Here is a 14,732-nt window from a genome sequence, read left to right on the forward strand (position 1 = left end):
AACGGAATACAATAATTAGGCTTAGTAGTGGTAAAGGTAATCCAAGCGTTAAATGGATGCTCGTGACGAAATCAGAAATGAGAATCTCGTGACAATTCTATACCATATTAATTTTATACTGTATTATACAATTATATTTTATACAATTTTATACTATATTAATAAAGTAAAACAAATAAACGACCAGCAAAAATAACATTCATCAAAATATTCATCAAAATCCAAAATACGTATAATCGCCACTCATCGTCGATGTCTTCGCTCTCGGCCGACTGCACGAACCTATATTTCCATTCAGGAATGAAACTCCTCAAACGCCAAAGAGAACGCTAAAAGAGAAACCCGCGCGTCTTCATGCTATCACGAACATTTTCAAATTCGCGGCGCAACGAAATTACGAGCCACCGTGGAATTTGCCGTGAAGTCTACCCAGGGGTGGAAACAGGCTTGCGGAGACCACGGTGAGGAGAGGCCGGCTCTCGTAGCGGATTAATCGTGAATTATCAATCGACGGAGTCGAGCCGAGCCGAGTCGAGTCAAAAGCCGAAGAAGAGCCAGCAGCAGCGGCAGCACCCTCTGGTCGAGAGGATCCCGGAGGGCTTGCTGACCGACGTTTCTGGTTAATCGCGTTTGCGGAAAAACGGAGATAATTCCTGGTCGTCCGTCTGGACGATGGAGGCGTGTACGTGGCGCGGAGGAAAGGCACACAAGCCGAGTCGGAGGGCTATAACCGTGTAGGATATACGGGGGGTGATGAGGGGTGAAAAAGTGGGGTCGTAGGTGATCTCTTGCCGTGTATGAGGCTGGAAGCCCCCAGCTTCGAGGTGGGTAGGGATTGATATTCGCGGGCACACAGAATTTTTAACTAGCCTGGCCAGCCTTTAGTCGTTCCGCCGCGAAAGCGCAGCAGAAAAGTTATGAATCTAATTTTCAGCGTATTTGTGTCTCAGCCACCCCTACCCTCCCGTTGCTCCGCCATCGCCACCAGGAACACCTATATCAATCCCCCTTTTCCGTATCTCCGTCTCTGTCCTTTTCCTCGTCCCTGAATACACGCGTCCCTCCACCTTTCTCTGTCTCACCCTCGCGCTCTCCACCTCTTCCGTCGTTCGCTTTCGCGTAATAAAGCGCGCCGCGGCTTCGTTAGGTTTTTATCTCGGCCAGCAAAAAAAATTAATTTCGAGAGACGCCATGGTTTTCCCATCCCCACTCGCCATACTCCCCTTCGTTTGTGTCCTTCCTCCACCTGCGGACAAGTTCGTCGTACGCGTAACGCAAGGAAGATGGACGCTTCGTACTCTGGTGACGTTTTCTTTATCCTCAAACGCACACACGGTTTTTCTTGTTTTACGAGGAGGAGTCGGTCGGAGAAGCTAGGCGGAACTCGAAACTTGATTACCTTTTGCGTTGCGCTCAGTGCCGGTTTAAAAGCGATCTAAAATTTAAGGGGTTTCACGATGGATCTCAACGACGTGGCACGGCTCGCCCTGGTACTTTTAAGGGTTACTCTGCGATACCGTATGAAATCCCTTGAAGAACATAGAGTGTACTAATACGAGAGCATTAAATGGTAAGTTACGTGACATTAAATGATAAATCTGTAAGGAAAATCGAACAAAAAACGAACTGACAGATTGATAACTGCAAAGAGAAATGGGGTTTTTGCTCCATTTGGAACTTTGTATGTACCGCGGAACAGGAGAAATTGATTTTTATCCTAATCATCCGATCGTATGGATACGCTTTACTCGGGTCATTAATTTTATCAAGCCGGCTCGCTAATATCTACGTTGCAGTCACGCGTCGCCAACATCCAATAACACTTGAACCACGCTGTGACTGGGCCACTACACGGGCGCTAGTGTAAATCAAGCCAAAAACTCCCTATATTTCCCCATACATCACTCGCGCGGATCGAGCGTGTAATTCCCCAGCTCGCGTTCGTCACGGTTATAAGCGATAATTCCAGTTAGTGCTTCCAGTTCCTCTTATGGCCGCAGTGGCCACGTTCACACCATCGTGCGCCCGCGCGCGCGACCACGCATATATCTCGCTCTAGATCATGGTTCGTGTACGATGCTAAGTCATGACAGTACGCCATTGCGGTTCGTTTCTATAAATCTTCGGTGACCTGATAAGAAAAGATTGCCTATCGATGGTTTTACCCTGGCGGACTGAAAGAAAACCTTAAAATTGTTCCTCTGGTATCCACATTGTTCGAAATAAAAATTATATTTCAGTAGATATTATCAGAATGCGGATACTCTTTAAATATTTTTTTTCTACGAGGATTTAATATTCCACGTATTTAGATTTTACTACTTGTTGCTTATTCCACACCTTGTAGGAATAAAGATATAAATAAAATTTCGAAATTTGGAAAGAATAAAAGAAGCAGTGATAATTTGACGCATACGGTGCGTCCATGAAATCGGTTGAATAATACTGTTGACATATCTGTTGCATTCTCGTGTGTTTAGACAAAATGACTTTGGAAGTTAAACAAGTCAATAAACAGTGTATAACATTTAGAAACAATCGTCGTTATTAATACGAAGATTCCTCCAATGAAAGAGACGTGCAATTCCAAATACAGGGTAGTTGTGCCACAGTTCTCGAATTTTTCTCACTTTTGTTTTAGCAAATAAACAGACCTTGGATATTCTAAAAAAAAAAAAAAAAAGAAACTCTAACACGCAAATGAAACAAAATATCGTGCATAGAAATAATTTTATTCTATTCTTCTCGCAGAACAACAACATTTACGAAGAATAAAACAGTCGATCCTGTAAAATAATTCAAAGAACTTAGCAGAGTTAAGAAACAGAGTCTCGCGTTACTATCGGTACTCCGCCATTTCCACGATACAACGATACCTATACAATCGCTATTAAATCGAATGGGGCACGACTTTAACTGTCTCTCTTCCAGTGGCTGTTCCGGCTTTCCACCCCCGATGTTCGTGGCTCGCGTGCTCGATGAAATATACTTAAAACCGTAATTACGATATAATCAGCGGGCCGCCGTGACCAGATACGCATCTCAGGGATGAAAGGAGAGGAAGGGAGGAAGCAGGGGGTCGCGATCGATCTGTTCGAACTGGAAAACCCTTTTTAAAAGTGTACGGAGCAAGGGTAAAGGTGCAGGAGTAGAGAGAAAGTGGTAGGGGGTTTTAACCGCTGCCGTTGAGCCAGAGGCAGAGGAAAGCGGTCTTCCCCCGTCCACTTCGACGACGCGCACCCATACCGACGTTCGCGATCGTGCTGTATACGAGATCGTGCATGTGCACGAGAAGAGAGGAGGAGGGGGCGGCGTGAGGGGGGAAGGGGTAGAAACGAGTTTTACACATCGCGTAAAAGTTAGTTCCTAATTATTCAGATTTTCTAATTAATGTTTCAGCCGACGATGATGGAGCATCCGGCTCGTCTTTCCTCTCCCTCTTTTTTCCTTTATCGAGCGCGCACATGCAGTCCCCTGTGCGCGCGCGAGTTCTCTCTCCTTATTTGTAATTGTCTCGACCGCCCGGGAAATTAGCTGCTTTCAGACCTATTTTTAATGGGAATTTAATGCTTCCATGACGAATGGCGCGATACTTATAGGAAGAATCACCGCGTGATCGATCTCGCGGACGAGAACACCGTGAACCGTACACTATTATGACACTGAATACCATTTGGCTGTGCATTTTTTTCTTTCTTCTTCTTCTCTTTTTTTTTTTTTTTTTTTTCAAACGTTAAGCGTTACGTATAATCGGGAATTTTATTGCTCTTTCGGATCGATCTTGCAAGTTTTTGCACGAGGTGTATGCTTTCGCGAAGGCAGTTTAAGTTATGAAAGAATATTAACGCGTTCGCTGGTGATGTACGATTTGAATTTGTAACGCAAGCGAAAGACCCACGGAGGTGGTGAAAGAAACTTCATGGTGATTTATAGAAGATTCATACGTAAAGTTCTAGAATATGGAAGTAAACGCGTGAAAATTATTTGTTAACATCGTAGCGAATGACAATCGACGGTCAGAGAATTCCTGAAATAGTACAATTGCGTAGAATATCGAGGCGGTTACTCAGAACAATTATGATACCTCTTTATTGTTAAACGATAAAGCGTCGACTAGAAAAGATGGCAAGTTTGGAACGATAATCTGTTGACAAACGATCGTATCGTTTCGACGACGTGCAAGCGCGATAAATAATAAAGAGCACTTTCGCGAAGAGCCGTCATTACCACGACCTTATCAGCCGCTTCAACGTCATTGAGAACAGACTCTAAGGATGTTGTCGAAGAGTATCGACAGATGGCGCTGACTCGAGTGCGACTCTCGTTCGTTCATACTTCAAAACAACTTAAAAGATACGCAAGAAGAAGAACTTCGGAAAGAAAAGAAAAATCAAGTCTGGTTCGTGTCTCTTTACGAAGAAACAACCTTGGATGACCAAGCGAGAGAAACATCCCTTAACGCAAGGGGAAAGAAAGCACTCGTATCGGAGTCGAGGTCGATTCAACGAACCTCACCGAAACATATGCATCGTTCTCATTGCGAACGCAATTTCACGGGTTACATAGATAAGAGAGCGGGCTTGCAAGTTGGCCAGCCTGAAAATAGGGAGAAGAGGATGGAAAAAAAGCGAGAATAGGGTGGGCAACTATTCTAGGTTTGGTCCGTATATTTTGTTCTACTTGAAACTTACGGAATGAATATCTAACGATATTGGCTGTTTCAGGCTGCGCCTCTGACTCGCGTCATTTTCGCTCGAGTGCAAATATTCGCCGGTTTTTGTCAGAGTTCACCCGTACCCATCCTCTGACAGTATGTTCCAAAACCACTAAACGCGAAATTCATCGGTTTTCATGGTAAACCATGGTACGAACATCGACGTATGAGCCACGCTCGCGATACAAAATGAAATTCTCCTGGCGCGTGAAATTAATCGCGTACGAAATTTCTTATCGATAAAGTGGAGGAATTTAGAAGTTGGTGGGAAGGGAACTAAGACGTTCGAAAAGTAGATTGTAATGCTGTTAATAAGAATTGGAAGATTATTTGCGATAGTATGGTATTAATGAGAACACCGGAACAAACAACGAGGGTGACAATGATATCGATTTTTTATATACCTTGGTGAAATCTAAATTTACGATGCCATCCGCAAATTGTTTACCTATTTAACGACTCGTGCTGATATGATAAGAAAACGATCGAAATCCGGCCTAGGAGGAATGCTTTGTAGCCTTCCAGAAATTTTTTATACAAATCATCGTTAACTAGTAGCCAATAAATACTTCCATTCTATATAAATAACACGAGATTAATTTCTTTATTTTTAGAACTTGTAAATAATTAACACCTCACCCGTATGTTTCTAATATAGTACGAGAAATCGTGCTAAATATATTTTCTATTAATCATTTTTTCAATTGGACACTGTGTGTATCTAAGTTTATTACTAATACATCTACACTAAAATCTTAAATCTACGCGACAGTTCGTATATAGAAAGCTCCATTGTACACTAAATACATCGCAAAGAAAGTAAATCTACTTTCCTTCTTTTCACCTATAAAATCTTCGTAAAATTTTAAGAATCTTTCAAATGCATCAGAAAACCTTCACCGTATAATATTGCTCCCTTTCTTCGCGCGACCAAGTATACAAATGACAAATTGTAGATTCGAAGGGCTTCAGTTCAAATTCATTCGATCGAGAGATGCCGCGTTCGAACGAAAGTTGGTTGCATCGAAATGCAACGCGTTTCTGTGAAACGCTGGATCGTGACGGTACAGAGGCGCGGCGAGATTTTCCCGAGGACTATTACGCAATCGTGAAAGCCTCGGTTTCTCCATCCACCCACCGATCTGTCAGTCGGTCTCTAATCCGTTTCACAACAGTCGATTTCACGATGAGCGGCGAACGAGCGAATACGCTCGTGCGTTCGTACGCTCTCGCACGGAGAGAGGCGATAAAATTCGTCGTCCCGTTCGCGGCGATTGTTTGTCGCGGCGCGTATTGCGCACTCGATTGCCCCTTATCGCGGTAATTATCAGCAAATCTTCGTATCAGGACAAATACCGTAACATCGTGGCGGGAATGCTCGGCCTACTGGCGTTAGAAACGACATGGCCGCGTCGTCGATGTCTCCGCGATGGCTTCGCGGTCCACGTGATCGCCGGCGATCGCAATTATCGATAAAAATCGCGCCACTCGAATATTTGCCATTTTGGAGATTTTTTGATTTCGCCTCGATTTAACGTCACTCGTTCGGATTCAGAAAGCTTGTCGATGTTTACATGGTTTCGTGTATTTCGTCGATTCCTACGGTTCATATTGATTTCGGTTGCTATCGTAAAAGGATATTGGTAGATACATATTGTGGGTACAGTAGATTTGTACCTTTTGTGAGATATTTGGAGATTTTGCAAAAGTTCTGAGAAAGTTCATAGGCAAATGTGAGACTTAGACTTCTGAGATTGGTTGGGCTTGGAAAAGATTGATGATATTAATGAATGAAGTGATTGGATTTGTTCTCGAGGGAGGTTTCGTGTAACTCGTCGATTGCTATAATTGGTGTTGGGGAACGCAAATTGTAAGGAAATAGTGATGAGATTTATACTTATAGATATTTAGAGAAATAGTTTTAGGAAAAGTTTCAAGACACCGTAGTTTTAAAATAAATTTGAGATCTTACGTGGTGTTCGAAAAAATTAACGATACTAATGAATATACATAATGTATAATATTATTATATTATATAGTTTCGGAGTAATAATGTGTTCTTAGTAAATCGGGAGAATCGTGGAACTAAAGAAATTCGTTACGAATGAACTGCTTGTCAAGATGACGATTAGGTTTCGTTAATTGAGACGTATAGTATAAGTAAATGAACGGTTAATTTATCGTAGCTAGTAGAACAATTCAGAAATATTAACTCTGATCGTAATGAGATATATCAATGAATTTGTACTAAAGGTTTTGTACAAATAATTATAATAATATAAATAAAGCTAAAATAATAAATAAAGTAAAGTAAAGTGAAGAACGATTTACATGTTCATCATCTTTTTTTGTCATTTCACTTCGCTGCTAAACAAGTCCAAATACATAACGCGTACTCCTTTTAATCAAACTGACAAATACAATAAAAAGAAAAAGTCAACCATTCGTACAAAGAAACTGAAGAAATATTTCGAAAAGAATTTCCACATCTTCGCCGTTCAGCTATCGATGAAAACAAACATCGGAAAAGAAAGAGAGAAAGAGAAGACACATGTTGATGATAGTTTGTCGAAAATACTTGAGCGAGAAAAATAACACCCTTCACCGAGCCGTCCTGAAGAGGCCGCCCTGGCGAAGCAGGAAGTCTGGTCGTCGCAAAAGATCATCCGGCCTAGCATAAGTGCGAATAGCGTTCTCGGTTATTTCTTGATCTATCGCTCTGGGTACATTAGCCAACGTGTTTTGAAACACTCGCCGAGCGTATTTGTGTTGGCATCGGCGGCGCGTTGTCTCTCTTTCATCTCCCCACGGTACCAGACTCTTCGCCTCGCGTGAAACGTGCCGCGAAACCGAGAAACAAAGTCGTTAGCGGTCTAATTGCGAACCCTTTTCCTCCTAGGACGACCTGTCCTTGATCTCGCGATTCTTTTCCCCGGAACAGATCAAAGACATGGCTGCGTCGTGTCGCGAACAACCCTGTCAATCATCCGCGACGCCCCGCCAAACGAACTTGCGGGGAGTTAATTACCATCCTGATCCGTGGTAAATTCGTCCAAATAAGAATTACACCGACTTAAATGAAATTACGCCAGGCGTTAAGGTAATTCGGTATGCTCTGAAGTCTTCGTGCATGACCAAATGTATCTGTCGTGCGATTCTTGGTTGGAGGATTTTCTTTTTTATTTCAGAAGATTACCGGTGACAGAAACGAGAATTCTTTTTATACTCGGTATTCCAGATAATAAATTTCTTGTTCGATTAAGATGAAAATGCGCCAAGTATTTTGTTTGTCTGTTCTTGGACCTTTGTGAGTAATCAAATATATTTATCGAAAGATTTTTCTTGCACGAACTTTTTAATATAATTTCTAAGATTACTGATGTTAAATGGAAACTATAATTTTTCCTTTGCGCTCGATTTTCTTTGCTCGACGATAAATTCGCTGTATTCTATCATAAGGTTTTATTATCTGTAATAAGTAAGCCAGATCGAAGTCAAAGGTAACAAAGGAGGAAAGTAACAAGGTACGTATTCTATTTGCAAATGTATTGTAACCTAATACAAGTGTTGATCATACGGTGAAAAACTACAATTAAGATACGCATAACTCGTATTTTGAACTGTAAAAAATCTGAACAAAAGAGTATGTGTACACCATAAAGTAATAAGATTAATTTGTATAACAAAACGATTTAATAAATAAATAAAGTACCACTTAAGAGTACGAAATACAATCTTCAGATAATATATTTGATACAGCGTAGCGTTTAGAAGTTGATTACAACTCCAGAGTGAGTCCTAGAGTGAGTATTGTTGGATACGATCTGTAACTGTCTATATAATTTACTAAATTATTCTGTTGAATACGGTACTTAATTCCATCAGGGTTATTTCGCAACGGGCTTAAGTAAAATATTTATTTTTCTCACTACCACTTGATTCCAGTGAAACGGCGCATAAGCGTTGAATTGATACTGATTCGTAACTGCATATTAAACTGGATCGTTATCTAGCATGTGATCACTGATTTAGCAATCTTTGCCCTTTTATCTCAGTTATGTGGCAACGCTATCAATTTCTTATGATACCGGCCGTGATTTTTCCAAAATGTGAAAGCGCCATATCGACCGTCACTCAAGGTGTTTGAAATTTACGGTACGATAATAAATTTATTTATCGCTGTGTCCTCTATGGATGAAAAGCAAATGATCTTGAACGTCATCAGCGAATCGTTTGCCTCCGCTGTATGACAAATTTATGATCGAATCGTACAGATACGTAACGTGTTTGCTCCAATATTCGTTAGAAAGTAATATCGAATCCAAGTCGGTAATAACGAAAAACAAAATTCCTTCGTCTCTCAAAAGTGCTATCTATCTGTTCTAAGAAATAACTGTACGTATACGTGTAATCGGAGAAAAGAAAACGTTTCAAATTCCAGAGAAATATCTACTGCAAATATTACTTGGGATTTTTAGAGATAATAAATAAAGTTCGAGTCGAGAATTTTACAACTACGTTTCAAGAAAAATCCTCGTCTTCTTCTTTCTTATCCCTCCTTTTTCTTTTCTTTTTTTTTTTTTTTTGTAATAACTATATGTTTCGTCGGAGGCAGATCAAAGGAATCCGGGTTTTGAGGCCGATACTGTAAACAATCGAAAAATGTTGGTCTCGAATGTCCCCGATATAAAATGATGACTTCGTGATATTTATAACTCAAATACGTCAGTCGCTATGGTAGAAAGCATTTAGCTGATTTCCATTCTGATTTCTATAAGATGCTCTACCGATAAGAATAGCTGTTAAACAATGGTCGATTGTGATGTTCTAATTGTAACAAAATTCCTTATTGCCGACCATTAATTTTTTAGACAGTTTTCTTTTTATTTCTAGAAAGATTTTGAAGAAACCAATTTCATTTCATTGCGAGTTAGGAATAAATAATTCCTTTGAAAACGTGTTCTAACTTTTAAAGAAGTTGTATATTACACATTAAAAGATTGTACTTTACACGTCGCTGGTCTCGAATCTTAAAAATCGTCGAAGCAACATCGATTTGTTCAGAACTAAAGTTTGCAGCAAGAAATGTGCCTCATCTTTACGACAAATTCCTTCGTACAGATTATATACCATTAATTCCGAAACGCCTTGTATATAAATTAAAAGGAAGAAAAACGAAGATCACGGAAGCTATCCCCTTTCTAAATAAATGGTCTGAAATCCATCGTGCAAAACAACATCTCTTTCATCCCTATCAATTGATTTCCTCGCTTGGTAACCATAAACCCAGTCCCTCGATAGCACGAGCCTGCCAACGATTCATCTCCAGCGAAGATAATCGAACTACTCCTTTCCTCGGCTACATTGTCGCATTATTTACTCCTCATTATCATCCGGGGCCAGCGTAGCATCCCGTCATCTACCGACTTCCACCCCTTAATCGGGGAATAATAAAAATCATCCCTGTCGCGCGCGATGGCTTCTCAATAAAGACATTGTCCGCGAAGCAAATTCTTATCCGTGAAAAGGCGTCGTTGCCGCGTTCGGTGGTAAGGGGTTGTTCCGGTTACCCTTCGAGAATCGGCGAAGGGGAGAGAAAAAAGAATGGCGGGGGGAGGGCGGTTGGATTATCGAGCTTCGAGATTACAACTCGGGCTGAAGCGAACGATTTCCTTCGAAACGGGAATACCAGAGCAGCCAGTGCAAAGTGGTAGCTGGGGCGGACGAGGGTGGAAAAGGGGTGGCAGCATTATTGGCCCTAAGCAGGATACTTATTGAACTCTTAGCGGTGTTTTTATCACTCCTTTCTGGTGTTCGCGCGCGCGCGCGCGCGCTTACCTTCTCACCACCGGCAACGAAGCTTTTAAGTGTTTTCGCCTTTGTTTAAAGGACTCGGTTCTCCCGCCCTCGTGCCGCTCGCATTATGCACCCTTCTCGTGGCCCGCGAGAGGTTCTTACAAGACTCCGATCCGTAAACCGTCGCTCAAGGGTTTGACCACTTTGTGTCCTTTTTTTCTCGAGGGCTGCAACAGCCGCGAAACTCGAGACCCCCTTGCTGACGGTGGAATTAGGCGCGGTTCGATTTTTTCCAGTTGGTAATCTGCTTCCAACCAGACTTTCAAAGATTCCGATGATGATGGTGAATTTTTGTCCACCGAAATACATTTTCTTATGTTAAATTTTATGTACGCTTCTTGGACGAAGCGGAATTTTGTAAAGCGTATGGTTTTGTAAAATGTTACTGGAAAATAGGGCAAATCCGTAGACCAGCAAACGCGGAGAGGTGTTATGCGAACGATATATGGTATAGATGAATTTTTGCAATGAATTTTTAATTGACACGCGTTTCGTTATATTGTGGAGAATTTCGTATACGTATTTTAATAGAGAGATATTTGGTACATTATATAGTTTGGTGGAATGTTAGTAGAAAATGAGGCGATTTCGTAGAAGGATCTTTTAGATGGTATATAACAATGGAATGTTATTTTAAGAGTCCGTGGGAAGACTTTACGAGGATTTTAACGCGACGGAATGCAGTTTAGGAGAGGCTTGCATCGCAGCAGTCTACCTTAATAAAATATCGTAGTGTTATACTACGCTTTAAAAAACTGCCGCTTTACGATCTCTGATAAGGTATTGCTTGATTATAATATACCATAATAGTAAAGTAACAGTGCGTTTTTAATTCATTCGTTGAAATATTAACTTGTTAGTAAAACTTCCGAATAATATGATGTATTAACGAAGTACTGTTCTCTATCAGATAAATAAAGAATAATTTCGAATTACTCTTTGCACGGATAAATTACATACGAATACAAGAAAACAGGTAGGATATATACTGAAAAATTATACGTACAGAACATCAATTTCTCAAACAAATTCATTTATACCCTTTTCCTTGAACACACAATCGTTCAATTAAGGTCGACGTACAGACACACAACAAAATAAAGCAATTTATGCACGTTAAAGATTCTCTGATCGTCAATTTGTCACGAATTCACAGGTAGAATCGATGAAAAGGAAAGCAAGGTAGGCAGTCGATTCATCGTGGCTCTTGATATACCCATAGAGTGTATGTCAAACCGTCTTCGTCAAAATCCAAACGATTCCCAACCTCGACCCAACCCCGACCGGATGAATATTCATCGATACCGCGTTTCCTATTTATGATCTTCTTTCATTACCAATTCCGTCGGTTCGTCGACTGCCATTAGTCACACTTTGCGTACCGAAAGCGTGATTCCAGGCGTTTATCGCGAATCGGGAAGGTGAAGTGCACTCGGGGGTGAATTTCACCGACTGGTGTGCGCGTGCTTCGTGCGTACGATCTGCAGAGAAAACAGTGAAGGGTGAGAGAGAAAGAGAAGGGTAGGGGAGAGAGTGATCGAGAGAGAGAGAGAGAATGAGAGACGAGGACGAACGAAGGGGTGAGGGAGGGCCACCACGTGCTCTATCGAGTACGTCAGTCATTCAGTCCAACGCGCACGCGGCGCAAATCTCTGTGTGCAACAGTTCAACGGAATTACACGGTGTTGTATCGGTGTGAGAAGCTCGATGCACTCGCTCCCGTGTGCCGTTTTTACAGATGAAAAAGCCAGCGTATTTAACCGTTAAAACGCTTCAAATTCGAGATGCACTCTCGAGCCATTTTCGATAATTAATCGACAATCGTACAAGTTTCGTCCACCTGTAATTCCTTTCGCGTCAAATTGATTGCGTTGATGCGAGCCCCTTTGAAACTCAGTCTCGAACCGACTACATTTTTCTGTAAATTATCCTTTTTCGCAAGATACAAATGGCACAAGTAATAGAAAATTCTGAGTAAATTTATTTATTGTGAATCGTAACGTCATCACGTTTCTTCATTTTTCGATTTACAGAGTTTAGATCAGTATGGCTGTTGAAGGGCTCGAACTGTTCACGATTGTAACGAAACCAAAAGATTCTCAATCCTATGAACATCTTCAGCCGAGTTTAATATTAAAATCTTTCGAATTTTAGTTAGGTTCAGTTTTCATTGTATCGTAATCAATTTGACCGATTTGAGCGAGATGTAGGGAAACTTTAGGAACGTTAAAATACGAGACTTACCTCTTTGTCCTTCGCTTGCAGTTCCTGTTCCAGGTTGCTGTTCGGCGTCCTCCTGGGATTGCTGGCATCGTGTACCTGCTGCTGATCACTTGCCTGTGGAGTCTGAGACAATTTATGTCCCTCAGTCTTCGAGTTCCCATCATTTGCCGCGGCAAGTTGCTCCTTCAATGCAGAAACTTCCTTTTCCGCCAATGTCGCCCTCTGCAATCAAATCAAACAGCAAATTAAAACCTCTGCCCTTACGTACTTATAAGGTTATTTAATTCCTACTCAATGTGTAATTAAAATTGATATCACCGGCTTGCCACAAAGATAGTTTAACGAAGGGAAAGAAATTATTTAGAAAACCGATTTGAAAACAAATATACACAGTTTAATTGGTTTAATCTCGATAAAAGAATTTTTAACCATCTTCTTATTACGTTAACTATTTTGTTATGCTACGACAGATATATACACAAATGGAATTCTGTCGATTAATCAAATTAACTACTCATAGAGGGTTTGGGATAAGTTGAAATTAGTGTCTAAATTTACTATTTCGCGAGTCTTGCTGGAAATACTTGGCAAATAATTAATCGACACATGAGCTATATTTATTTCACTGAATTCAATCACTATCAATTCATAAGTACTCATACAAATTTTAGAGATTTAGATATAACGATATATTCTTAGGACACTGTATGAGCTTCTGTAAAATGTAGGAGTAGAAACATGTTTTTCTAATAATAACTACTACGAGTTCGTATTTTTAGCTTGTTGAATATCGATATATTTTCGATACGAGTAACACTAGAAGGCTAAAGAGGAATCACGGAAACGTTCTCAAAGATGATAAAATCATCGCGGTGTCGTAATGACAAACACATGCGTCCTGGTCCCGCTCCAGTGCTTCGTCTATTCGGCCAATCTGTACAGCAACGGCATATGCTAAAGTCATTAATTGACATCTGGAGGCAATTAAAGTAATTGCGAATTCGGTAGTAAAATATCGAGAACGCGGCGCGGACTAATAGGCAACAAGTCCACGTCAGTTTTTACTCGATGCATCGAAGCATCGATCGATCGTTCCGCGAAACACCGACGCTAACTTCTCTTCGATTTGAAATTGTACGGCAACACGGAATCGTGCATATGGCCATCCTATAACATGCTCGTTCACGACCCGCATATATTTCCTATAATTCTCTTTGAGCGTACGAGTTCGACTTTTTTCTCTTTCCATATTTTTCTTTCTTCATGAAGCCAATTGCGTTCAATCGTTGTCGATACACTGGCAAGTGAACGTATCTTTTTTCAACGATCTGTTACCTGAATTTACTGTATCGAGAACGTAGGAATTTATTCGTCCGGAAATTCATTGTCACATTTGCATTCAAAATATGTTACGTTGCATCTATGTCTGTAAGGATTAAAATTGCACTTCATGTCGGTTAATTTCTAATTCTGTGATTATGCAAGATATTTCTGATATTTCCAGCCGAACGGTACGAGTATAGTGCACAGATTTATAAGAAAATATAATACAAATTACAAAGTTATAAGAGAATATCGAATGCATCCTGTGCATAGAAATGGATTCTACACGAGTGTTAGAGATGTTAATTTCTATACTAAAACTATCCCAATTCTTCGGCCAACGATCGTAGAATATTTCCGATATCCGACTTTACCACTTGTCGATGAATTACAAATAATTATATATTATTCCAGAATATTAGCCTTCGCGATCTCATTTACCGTAATTTCCCATTTATCGCGATATACAAATCTTACATTTCATTTATGGTACCAGTAGCTATTGATCGGGAGGTTAACGTAAATAATTCAAATATTCTGTCGTGTGACACGTAGAAATAGTAGAAATAAGATATTTTCAACCTCATATAAAAATGGAAAAGAAAGAAAAGACAGT

At 40.6% G+C, this 14,732-nt stretch overlaps 1 protein-coding gene across 4 annotated transcripts in view; it reads right to left on the minus strand.

The window, feature by feature from the left end:
- Positions 1-14,732, minus strand: part of LOC126865811 (homeobox protein cut) — a 159,691-nt gene that overhangs the window by 77,013 nt on the left and 67,946 nt on the right. For all 4 annotated transcript variants that reach the window (XM_050618707.1, XM_050618709.1, XM_050618708.1 and 1 more), the window contains exon 2: positions 12,815-13,015. In XM_050618707.1, the coding sequence (XP_050474664.1) occupies positions 12,815-13,015 (201 nt within the window). The remainder of the gene's footprint in view (positions 1-12,814; positions 13,016-14,732) is intronic.

The sequence above is a fragment of the Bombus huntii genome, chromosome 5, assembly GCF_024542735.1.
Source record: "Bombus huntii isolate Logan2020A chromosome 5, iyBomHunt1.1, whole genome shotgun sequence".
Lineage (NCBI taxonomy): Eukaryota > Metazoa > Arthropoda > Insecta > Hymenoptera > Apidae > Bombus > Bombus huntii.